General features: G+C 38.6%; 1 protein-coding gene across 4 annotated transcripts in view; it reads right to left on the minus strand.

The window, feature by feature from the left end:
* Window positions 1–6761: 6761 nt before the first annotated feature.
* The window catches only part of LOC111149684 (homeodomain interacting protein kinase 3), a 94919-nt gene continuing 89059 nt past the window's right edge, over window positions 6762–12621 (minus strand). For all 4 annotated transcript variants that reach the window (XM_022506903.1, XM_022506906.1, XM_022506904.1 and 1 more), the window contains 3 exons: window positions 11982–12217; window positions 11558–11685; window positions 6762–10693 (listed from right to left, as the gene is read on the minus strand). In XM_022506903.1, the coding sequence (XP_022362611.1) occupies window positions 10217–10693; window positions 11558–11685; window positions 11982–12217 (841 nt within the window). In that variant the 3' untranslated portion in view covers window positions 6762–10216. The remainder of the gene's footprint in view (window positions 10694–11557; window positions 11686–11981; window positions 12218–12621) is intronic.

Here is a 12621-nt window from a genome sequence, read left to right on the forward strand (position 1 = left end):
TGAGGTAGAATTTCCACAATCAGAGTCAGGAGGGGCCTTGCATTTCAGCACTGCTTCTTTCTGTGTTATCAGAAGTAAATTATAGAGCCTCACTAAGCCTTTTCTTTCTTTTGCAAAATAAAAAAAATAAAAATAAACAAAAATCTTGGCACCGGAAGGGGTTGCTGGGAGGAAGATGGCCATCTCCCTCCCCTTCTGGCTGCCAAATCCTCTTAAATCCGCTTTCCTTCGCTGGAGATGAAAGGATCCCCACATTGTTGGACTACAGGGCAGGTCTATATGGCAGCAGAGGCATGGAAGGATGAAACGCTGTCTTCCTTTGATTCCATGATAAACCAACCCATTTAAGTATTCTACAGATTTGCTGAGGCTTGGAATCCTCTCTCACTTTTTCAAAATGTATCTACAAAAGTTAGAAACTGCTCACGTTTTACTGCCGGTGTTCATGGGACAAACCCTACTTTGCCCCAATTTCTGTTTTGCTACCTTCAATAAAGTTATGGGACCAAACTTGAGAGAAAAGATTAGAGAACACTTTCTCCCCCTGCTGGCCATATGACAATGAAGCAACACTGTAAAGGGACAGAATTATTAAATGTCAAAACAGAAAGGAAACAATAACTATTGCAGCAGACTGGTTACCCACAAACTAACCCGGCCTACAGACAACTTGTATTTTAAATGAAAAAAAAAAATTTTTTTTAAGATTTTATTTATTTATTTGACAGACAGAGATCACAAGTAGGCAGAGAAGCAGGCAGAGAGAGGGGGGTGGGAAGCAAGCTCCCTGCTGAGCAGAGAGCCCGATGCGGGTCTCGATCCCAGGACCCCGGGACCATGACCTGAGCCGAAGGCAGAGGCTTTAACCCACTGAGCCACCCAGGCGCCCCTGAAAAAAATTTTTAACTTTTAATTAGTTGCTAGTATTTCACCGACATCCATTTTCTCAACACCTAAAAGTTGGTACACATTGGGTCCATGATCCTACACGCATGTCCCCCTCCCTTTAGACAGGGCTTGGCTCTCCACTGTGCCACAGCCCGCACTCTAATTCACAGAGTTAGGTCATCTGCCCTTGCTAACTGAGTCTGCACCCCAAAACTCTTTCAATTTACCAGTGAATAGACTGAAGCCCAAACTTGCTCAAAACCATACCACCTAATTAGTACCCAGGCAGATGATAACATGTGAGTCTTCTAAATTCTATCCAGCAAATATTTGTTGATTTCATTCATTTATTTTGCAAATGTTCTAGTGCTTACTTCGGCCAGGCACATAGTAAGTGCCAAAGATACTGAGTATACAAGATAAAAATGGTCTTTGCATTCAGAGTTTAGTTGGTGGGAAAAGCAGACAGGGAATTACAGGAAATCTGATCAAAGTGACAAAGGCAAGGACAGGGACTATGGTGTGTTGGGGCAGCAAAATCCCTGCTCCCATCACCTCATAGCCTTGTTCAAGTCAATCAGCATGGTGAACACAACGCAAATATTACTAAGACTTATTGAATAATGCCCTCCAACCCCAGGGTCCATATTTACTGCACATTCACTGGCACAAGTACTAGCCATTGGGGACACAGCTATAAACACAGCATTTATTAGATGAATCCTACTTACATGCACGCCCTCTACATTGTCACTCATTCTTCTCCTCATTCATTCTGGCTTCAAATTACCACCTGCAATCAATGCACAAGGCCAAGAGGAAGTCAAGATCAGCAACAGTCACAAGATAGTTAACAGTGGTGGGCAGCAGTTGCTGGGCAAGCAATACCTGTCCACAAAAAGAGTAGTCAGACTTGAGCTTGAGTGACGGGGAGACAGGATGAAAGGTGAGCAAAGAGGAGGAACTACTCTTGGTCAGCAACACACATGGCACCATACAGGGACAGCACTCCAAAAGACAAAGGAATTACCTATGTGCAGGACATAGACATTATTCAAACTAGGTCCTTTGAAACCTAGGCTCTTTGGAGAAATGACCAATTCCAGATCCAAAGCCAGGAAAATACCAGGTGAGCCTAAGACACCTTATTGGGCCAGAGAACAAGGAAACATTGAACTGAATCAAAAGGATTCAGTAAATTAAAATGAACTTACCAAATAAAGCAAAATCCATGAATCCATAATGATGGATGGGGGGCGGGGTACAAGCTTGCTTAAGGAGAAAGCCAGAAAATCTTTCTTCATAGAATGATGGATGATGCCAGGTAATGAATGTACAAGTAATGACAGAATTGAAAGTCAGCATTTGCAACCCCCAATGTAATAATTGGTTCAGACAACAGACATCAAGGGATGCTAAAGCCACTGAGTAACTCGTTACTGATACTACCTCAGCTCCACCCCACAGGGGACAATGGAGAGATTTGCTACCAACCTCTTGATCCCAGTGTCATTACTGATAATGGACGACATGAAATTATGTGCTTCTTGACATGATGCAATGAGGACACCTCTTCTATAATTCTTGCAATGAACAAATAACTCAATGAACAAACACTGAAACTAATCAAGCCATCAGACCCAGCTTGTACTTCATGGAAAATATAGTGAGGAACAAGTTAACGTGTAGAAACAGACAAATTCAGAATGTAGGACATTCTAGCCTAAATTCTTCAAAAATGTCGTAAAAATAGAGGACTGCTCTGAATTAAAAGTAGTCAAAGAGGGGCAACCGGGTGGCTCAGTGGGTTAAAGCCTCTGCCTTCGGCTCAGGTCATGGTCTCAGGGTCCTGGGATCGAGCCCTGCATCGGGTTCTCTCTGCTCAGCAGGGAGCCTGCTTCCCCCTCTCTCTCTGCCCGCCTCTCTACTTGTGATCTCTGTCAAATAAATAAATAAAATCTTTAAAAAAAAAAAAGTAGTCAAAGATACAGGTTATAACCAAATGTAATGGGTAAACCTTAATGGGGTTCCTGGAGTTGAGGGGAGAAGGGAAGAGCTCTAAAAGATATTGAAACAACTGGGCAAATTTGAATATGGAATGGATGCTATAAAATCATTAATTTTGCTGGGTATTATGAAGTTTTGTGGTTAGTTGAAGGAGGTCATTCTTCAGATGCCATCTAAGTATTTAGGGGCCATGATTATCCACAAATGGTTCGATTTAAAAATTATATGTAAACAGAGATGAAGCTAGCATGCCAAATGTTCACTAGTGAATCCAGATTGAGGGCTTACTCTTTTGTTCCTGTTTGTATTTTCTTAAATTAAAAAACTGGCTTAAAATAGTATGAAAATCTGATATAAGAAAAATATTTCAATTCTTTGGCTTCTCCATGGTCACTGAGGAAATAAGCAATGATTAGAATACAGCCGATCACCTCTAAATTTTACATTTTTGGCATTTGAAATGTTTCTGAAGTTGTAAATTGTGCAAGATGCTCGTGTTACAAGCTGGAAGGATCTGGATCTAAAATTGCTTATATTATTTTACCATCTGAACACTCAGATTTCGATGAGTTTTCAAAATCTGTTTTTCTGCATTTCCCAAGTACATTGTAATAATGTATTATTCTTATGAATGAAAAAATATGAAATATTAACATCTTTTTTTTCTATTTCAAATGACCATACTTCTAATTAGAGAAATACATGGGTTCTTGTAAGGTAAAATAATGCCATAAAATGAAAAAAACTGACACAAAATTTAACATGACATGAGTCACAGACCTAATAAAACTTAAAACCATGAAACTTCTGGCAGAGAACAAAGAAGAAAAGTCTTTGCATCTATGAGATAGGCAAAATTTCTTAGGACACAAAAGCACAAGCCATAAAGGAATATACTGAGAAACTGGACTCTATAAAAATTCGAAGCCTTTGCTCTTCCAAACACCCTGTAAAGAAAATGAAAGGGCAAGTCACAACCTGGGAGAAAATGTTCATAATACAAACGTCTTGACAAAGGATTGGTATCTGTCATCTCTCATCTGAGCTATTTCAACAACCTCGTCCTATCTGGTCTTCCAGCTTCCCTTCTGGCCCTACCTGCCTGCCTGCTTAAAGTCCTCCCAAGGCATCCCATAACGTCTGGCATTAAATCTAGACTCCTTTCTTTGGCGGAGGGCTGCATGGTCACCCCTCTAGTTCAATCCTCTAGCTTCGGCTCCCACTTCCACGCTTTTTCTCCAGGGTCACAAGCCACTTTTCTGGTTTGCCCACATGAAAACTCATTCCTGATTTAGCCCTACTGCACTTGCTGTTCCTTCCCCGAGATACTCTTTCTCTGCATAGCTGGCTAGCATTCTCCTTGTCACAACCCAAGCCTCATCTTCTCACTGAGGCATTCCCTGACCTGCCCCGCCTGGTCACTTAATTAGTATATCCCACGTATCCCACTTACCCTAAGCGGACTTACTTGCTTTAAATCTTTCCCTCCCGCTAACAGGAAGATAAGTAAAAGCTAGAAAACCTCCTGTTTTGTCCACTGATATATGCCTAGTATAATAATGCTTGAAACATAGTAGATGCTTCGTGTTTCTGAATGCTCACGAGACCTACTGTGTGCCCGGCACTGTGCTAAGTACTGACTGAATGGTTTATACATGTTGCTCAAAGGCTTTTTCATCTCTTTAAAAGACATTTTTTTTTTTTTTTAATGTCCCTTGGTCCATTTAAAATGGCTAAGTACTTCTTGGTACAGGTATCTCCTGCTTTTCAAAAGTTTAGATTATGGCACTTCTTCCCTTTTAAGAAAGTCTGGTATCAGCACCTGTTTTTGCTAACCAAAAGAGGATTTCAGTTTTTTGGAAGAGGCAAAAACGAAAACAGCCTTCAGCAGCGTCTGTTTGCAGAAAGCCATTAGAGAGGCAGCACCCGCCAGAGCTCAGAGATTGGTCCCACCAAGCTCCCTCCTGGGGAACTAGGCTCAGTAGCCCAGGGCCACAATCAGCCAGAGCTTTGAACTGTGTTTATAAACATCTGTACTTTATCTCCATCCTAAGGGATTGGAAAAACCTAAGAGAGCTTATTTTTTGGGACTGGGAAAGCTCAAAAGCTTTTCCATTAAAATTAATGGTAATTGCTTCTTTACACCATTTTGGCTTACGGAAGGTGTCATAGGAATGCCCTACTTTCAGATAGTGGAGAAACTTATTTTCTCAAGAAGCCAATTTACTCTACTTTCAAGTAAATTGCAAAATCTGGATCTCATCTATATGTAGGACCAGTGCTTTGGGCTAAATGGAGAACTTCACATTACTTTGAATAACTCACACCCACAAGAATGACTAAAATGAAAGAAAAAAATATAATGTGTGAGGACATAAAGTAACTGGAACTCTCATTTTACTGCTATTGAGGGTAAATTGAATTTAACCACTTTGGAATATTATTTTAGAATCTAAGAATGTGGAATGTATGTACAGCCTATGACCCAGCTCCATCGCTGCATATATACCCTAAGGAAATACATACCCATGATCTCCAAAAAGTATGATCAAAAACACCACCCAACAAATTATTATATAAGCACACAAAAGAACACTATACAGCAATGGGAATAAATGAGTCACTGCTAAACACAGCATGGATGTATCTTACAGAAAAGATGTCAAACAAGAGAAGCCAGACACAAAAGTGCCTGTTATACTTCAATTAAAAGTTTGCCAAGAGATTATGTATTCTCACTGTTCTGGTAGAATGTTCCCCCAAAAAACTCTCCTACTGATGTTCCTCTAAAGTGCAATCCTTGGGGCATCTGGGTGGCTTAGTTGGTTAAGTGTCTGCCTTTGGCTCAGAGCATGATCCCAGGGTTCTGGGATAGAGCCCTGAATCAGTCTCCCCGCTCTACAGAAATAACAAAATCTTAAAAAAAAAAAACCTAAAAAATTCTTAATAAGTCCAATCCTTGAAGTGTGAGATTTTGAGGACGTAAGTTAAATTGGCCTACTACAACAACATTCTTTCGAACTCTCATGCTTGTTTTTCTAGAGAGAGACAGAGCATGAGTGAGCAAGGGAGGGTAGGGGCAGGAGAGAGAGAGAGAGAACCTTAAGCAGGTTCCATGCCCAGCACAGAGCCCAACACAGGGCTTGACCTCATGACCCTGAGATCATGACCTGAGCTAAAATCAAGAGTTGGACACTTAACCGACTGCACCACCCAGACATCCCTGTAAGTCTCATGTTTTACATCTTAAAAATATGTGTGAATTCCCTACTCTTCATTCAACCATATTAAACAGAAGTATTTACCTCAAAGAATATTCAAGGAAACAATATTCAGAGGAAATAGGTCGTGGTTATCTTGTAGGTGCAGGACCTCTGGCGCATTGCCTCAGGTCTCAGTTTATAAAGAACTAGTGGAGGGGCACCCAGGGGGCTGTCGGTTAAGATTCAGGTCACAATCTCCCGGTCATGAGATCAAGCTCCACATCAGGCTCCACGCTCAGTAGGGAGTCTGCTGGACATTCTCTCTCCCTCTGCCCCTCCCCCTGCTCCTGCACATACTGTCCCTCAAATAAATAGTCTTTAAAACAAAAACAGAAAGAACCGGTGGGAAGTAGATTAGTTATGATTAGGCAGCCTTGTTCAGAGATGAGATTCACCACTCAGCCTTGGGACTCTGGACAACTTACCTAAATATTTTGAAACTATTTCTTCATTTATTTACATAATGGTGAAAATAATACCTATCTCACAAGTGGTTCTGAGAATTAAATGAGATGACTGATGTAAGTTAGGTACTAAGTGTCACTGCCTCTTTTCTTCCCTCCCCTGTAAGCAGTCCTGGGTGGAAAAAAAGGCAACAAGCTGTTTGCTGCAATATATATATATTTTAATTCAAAGTGAATCGACAGTAATACACCATAAATTCTTATTTTGACACTCACCAAAATAGTCACCTGGAAAACCCGCTTTTTGTGACAAAGTACAGAAGGCTTGGTCACATTTAAATCACTGAGAACTAGAGAGAAATACTAGCGCAAACCGTAATAGACATTACATCCATAAAAATTTTCCCAGTCCTTATTGTAATATTGCACAGTGCAATTGCTACATGGCAAACTAGTGTAGCATGGAAGTAAAAGCAAAAACAAACCAAAGAAAGAAAGCCACAAGTCTAAAATTGTTAAACAGTTAACAGTTCAAACTTAGTAATCAAATCTGTATCATTGGGTTCATTAAAACAAGTCTTCCTACACCTTGCAGTGTATGATTTAACTTTTACATAACACAAACCAAGATTAAAATTAGTAGTAGAGATTTGAAAAAGTGAAAAGGCTTTGCTACTACAGTAACATATTTAAACACCCTGAAGGAAAAGAAAAGTAAATATCAGGGTATTTGGTTAAAAAAAAAATTGCAAATTAAAATATTATGCAAATATGCAACTTGGAAGTCATGCAGTGTTTTATTTAAGAAAGCGGTAAAACCAAAGAAAACCAGTAAAATGGTTTTAAAGAGTTAACCACACAAAACCAAATTCTCTTGTCGGTATGTTGAATTTAGAAGTTAGCAGGATTTTGACATTTTTAATTTTTAAAACATTAAAAAGCCCATGATTAGAATCGGTTAAGAGCAGTGTACTCAACCAGGGTACGACTCTCTCAAACTTCACTATTACGAAAACATTTACTGTCCATTTAATGAGACCATCTGAGTCTTGGAAGTGAAATACAGAAAATACGACATTTCAGGGTAGTAAATATGGCCCTGGATGAAAGTAAAACTGCGCCAGTTTTGTACCTGTTGTACAAACAGAAATCGATCCTTTGCACTTGGTGTTTCTGAAACATCCGCGGCCAGCATTGATTCTGTTCCAAGAAGCGAGCAGATACCAGTGATCTGCTGGACCCGGACCATATAAATAAAATTAATAAGCTGTGGAGGGCAGCAAGTTTACTTAAATAGTGACTCCATAAATTTGCCATCTGTAAATAATCTTTTAAATTAATCTTAGGCTACTCCTTTTTCTGTGTAATATATATGTATATATATATTTTTTTATTTATATAAAATGCATAGAATTGATTACTAAAAACACTGAAACTTGTGGGGAAAATTAAGTCCTTCATTTTCAGTGTGACTAAAAATGTACTGCTGGTTTTAATTTTATGATCTAATACTGTAATTTTTAAAATCAATGTCAGGCACATTTATTTCATTGATGATTATTAAATAAAACACTGCTTGTGTTAATGGAGTAAAGAAAAGTTTATCCACTATTAGCTTATTGTCAATGCTGTATTAGACTGTACTAGTGGTATGCAATTCATTTATCAAAGAAATGCTGTAAATCCAAAACATTTGAGGAGTTTTACACTCAAATGCTTTGTACTGTTTATTCCAGTAAATGCTGTAAGATTATATTCCAGATTTTAAAGGAAAAAAAGTTAAGTCAAGCCTGCAAGATACAGCTTTCTCAAGTGTCTACAATGCCAGTATGAAAATAAAAAATTAAGTTACATTGATACATCCAAGTTTTTTATATGCAGTGATGAGCACAAACATTAATAGAGATAAAATACTGATGCAAATAACACACCCCAAAATAACATACGCAGTTATTTTCCATCATTTACAATACAGTAGTTACAATGACACTCCAAACAGAAAAGCAAAGTAAAAAATCAAAACCCCAACTTCTATTTCATGTAATTAGACTTATACAGAAATTAGAAGGCTAAATAACAACTAGTTAATCACCTAATTTCACAGCTATCTGAAGTGGCAATCGTTATATAGCAGCTTATCTATGATACATTCAAGATAAATGATACAATTTATTACTTGCCCATAAGCTAAAACACAGCCTGTTTAATACCTTTCCTTAAATTCCACCTCTACACTACAATATACTTGAGGTCTATGCAAAAAAGTAGCTACCTTTTATATAGGAAATGGATGATTAAGTCTTTGGTGCTGTAAAAGCAACTTCATTTAAACATAATCACCACCACCAAAAAAGAAAAGAAGAAGGGAAAAACCCAAGACACACTTCCTAGGAAAGAAAAAGCATGTAATTTCTGTCCCTGACGGAATGTATTAAATAAGCAAACACCACCAACAAGCAAAACAAGTACTACAATGTAAAAAATACTTAAAAAAAAAAAAATCCTCTCACATGCATAAATGAAAAATTGCACACAAAGAACTCACATCTTTTCAAGCTTCAATAGTAAATATTCTGCTACTATTTATTAAATACTGCATGGTTTGCCCAAGCTAAGATGAAACCACATCATGAATCAATGAGCATTTTGCATTTGCTTTCATTATCTACTCAAAGTCATGCCTACTGCACCTCTAAACATTTTATTAAATCCAATTATATAGCAAACACGCCCAAAATAAACTTAGATTGTATTGCAGTTTCACTTAACAGTATATAAAATGCTGTGTTGTGACAGATATCAACTATCCATTAGATACTGAATCAATTTTTCTTAAGCACTACTAACTGCTTGCTTTTCTTGAAGCTAGATCATTCTGAAAAATCAGACAGCAGAATTCAGCTATAGCAAACATGCTGCCCTCTTAATAAGGAAAAAACAGCTAACAACCTGAAATCATACCACACAAAACCAAAAATGAACATTACTCTATCAAAAGAAAACTAAAGAGTAGATCTGAATTTTAAGTGCTGCAGTCCTCAACATTTATATATAGGTAATAACATTAACAACCTCAAATATTTAAGGCACTATGTGTGGGAACGGTTTACAATGCAGCTGAGATTATTAGAACAACATTTAAGAGCAAAGTCTAGGCAACGTTTTGCCCATGCAAAGACACATGCAAATGTAAAGAACAATAGCTCAATTTCTTAGGTAAGTGACCCAACATTTATACACTAAGACACAGATAATACAATTCACTCGTATGCTGTAATTCTGACATATGTGCATCTGTTGCTCTAAGTCTGTACACAAGAATGGCTTCCCAAATGTGGATGTGTCTTGCACTAGTTAGAAGGCAATTTTATAAAAAATAGCAGGAGCAAAACTGGACTTCTGCTCCCATAAGTCACCTGTCTAGAGTTACTACATAAGAAGATACATGACCAAAGACAAGTTATACCAAATGTGCAAAACACATTAAAAGTGAGTTTTTTTTTTAAAGCTCAAAGTTGTTTAAATTGCACCCAAGTCTACATGATTCAAAAATAATTTTCTTGTGCCATGGCTAATATTTATTAAATACCATGTTTTTATTTTTAATCAAATGTTTATATCATTGAGCTTCCTCAATATACTCTTTTTGAGTTTTCACATATATGGATACTGGCTGAGTTTTGTTGGACTCAATGGAAATCCAGTATATGCAGGTGATGCTGCAATGTAAGAATGTGGTGGGAAGATTGGTTTGTACGGAGTCTGATGAATGGTTGGGGATGGTAACAGACGGGGATTTATGCCCACTGGGACTTGGTGAACTATGCCACTGGGATGAGAGATATTGTAAGTTGGATGCTGTAACATAGGTCTTGAGGTACATGGAGAGGCTAAGAGGTGGGCCACTGGTGCAGCACTACTGAGGGCAGCTGATGATGGGTATGGAAGTAGAGTAGGCTGTCCTCCAAGGTGTGCATTTCCAGCCAGATGGGCATGCATAGCTGTGTGATTGGGACTTCCATGAGAAAGAGTGAATGGATTACTGGTCACACTATTAGGTATATAAGCTTGCTGTCTTCGATGTCCGAAGTTTCCATTCCACTCTTGATGCCCAGATCCAAAGTGCTGAACCTATCCAAAAACACAGACAAAAAAAAGACTGAATACATATTTTATAAGTTAAAAAGAAGGAAAAAAAGGAAATTATGATACACTCTGTGACTGATCAACCATAGCTGTTCTCTCAGATCTCCACTTCTACTTAACACAGAGAAAAGTAAAATATCAGTTTTGTACACATTAATATTAAACATGTTAATATTTATTACTATGTACTATGATAATATAACATTGCCACTACCAATGCTACTGGTATCACCATCCCCCATCACTACCAATCACTACCATTTGTGGAGCACTTATTTTATGGAAAGCTTAATAACATACCTAGGTGACGTTATTTAATTTCAAAACAACCCTACAACATAGCAATTATTCCCACTAACTGTGGTCCAGATTTGTTGAAGAGATCTGGCCAAGGTAATGCGCATAGTACATGGCAAAGCCAGGATCTGAACACAGGTCTGACTCCAACATCTATTCTCTTTTCTTTCCCAAAGTGAATCACAACTGCCGGGTACAATACTGACCAGATGGAAAGGACTCAGTAAGGTGTGACTATTACCACGACTGACACAACAAATGTAGCCATCAATCCACTAGTGTGCATTCTGAGTGGAAGACATTAAGACAACAGACATACTAAAAAATTATTTGAGAGAATCTAAAAGCCTAATCTTTCTGAAGAATTCAGGTTCTATGGATAATCTGCATGAGACCGAATTCTCCTTAATACGTGAGATGATGAAAAGGGATACATTTCTCAAGACTGTGTACAGTGTCAGAATCTTTTTTCCTCCAAAATGAAACACTGCTTCCAAATGAAACAGCACTAATTTTGAATCCCAAAGACTCTTGTGACTTCACGGAACATACCTGACTGAAATTCAAATGCTGCTGCTGGAATGCTGATGTCAGTTTCTGCTGACGATTACCCACCGTGGAAGGCTGGTTTAATCTCCCAGGAGCGGATCGGCCCTTAATTAATGGCTGGCATATAGAATCTGGCAATGAACAAAACAGTAGACAGTTGATGCTTTTCCCTTCTCATGTAAAGATCAGAAAGGGCTTTAGATATTTTACACAGTACTGATTTGACAAACTTTAAAATTACATAAAGAGAAAAACCATCTCATGGTTCACAGCACCAAATGCTATTAGAAAGATTTCCTTTCTGTGACAGATTTGGCAGGATCAAGTTGGAAATTGAGAGATGACTTCTGGCAATGTTACTCTCTAAGGTTCCCAAATTAAGACTTTTTGAAGGGCTAATAAGGGAAATAGGGCAGACTCAGTTTACCCGTGTTTGCCATATGGTCATCGGCATTTAATCCATTCTCTAGTCCCATTGGTGGCACCACAACAGTACAAACAGCTGGTTTGGTCTCCGTGTTGGCTGAGGTCACGAGCTCCGTGTTCTGATGAGTGTCTTCCACAAAGCTGCTCTCTGCAAAGGGAATGTCATGTCCCGAAGAGTCTGACGTTGGAGAGCCATCCACAGTATCACAACCACTTTCCTGTTCTTCATCTGACATGCTACAAGAAAGTATTTTTATGAGTAATATGTTTTTCAACATTACATCTAAAGTTAAGTACTATCCAGGCTCCAGTAAATTAATGAGAATTTCATTCTGAATTTTATTCAGTTATTCCTTGTCCAATAACCTTTTCTTCATAGACTTTCTAGACTTTCACTTAACCCTAATCCTATCCTGTTTAGGTACATCATTTTGGGACTTTATTTTCTCTCCTTTCCCTTCCCACTTCATTCTTAGTAGTGGTTTATAAAATTCCACTTTATAGGGTGCCTGGGTGGCTCAGTGGGTTAAGCCTCTGCCTTCGGCTCAGGTCATGATCTCAGGGTCCTGGGATCAAGGTCTGCATCGGGCTCTCTGCTCAGTGGGGAGCCTGCTTCCCCCTCTCTCTCTGCCTGCCTCTCT

The sequence above is a fragment of the Enhydra lutris genome, unplaced genomic scaffold (genome assembly GCF_002288905.1).
Source record: "Enhydra lutris kenyoni isolate GAN:26980312 unplaced genomic scaffold, ASM228890v2 scaffoldscaffold22, whole genome shotgun sequence".
In the NCBI taxonomy this organism is placed as follows: Eukaryota; Metazoa; Chordata; class Mammalia; order Carnivora; family Mustelidae; genus Enhydra; species Enhydra lutris.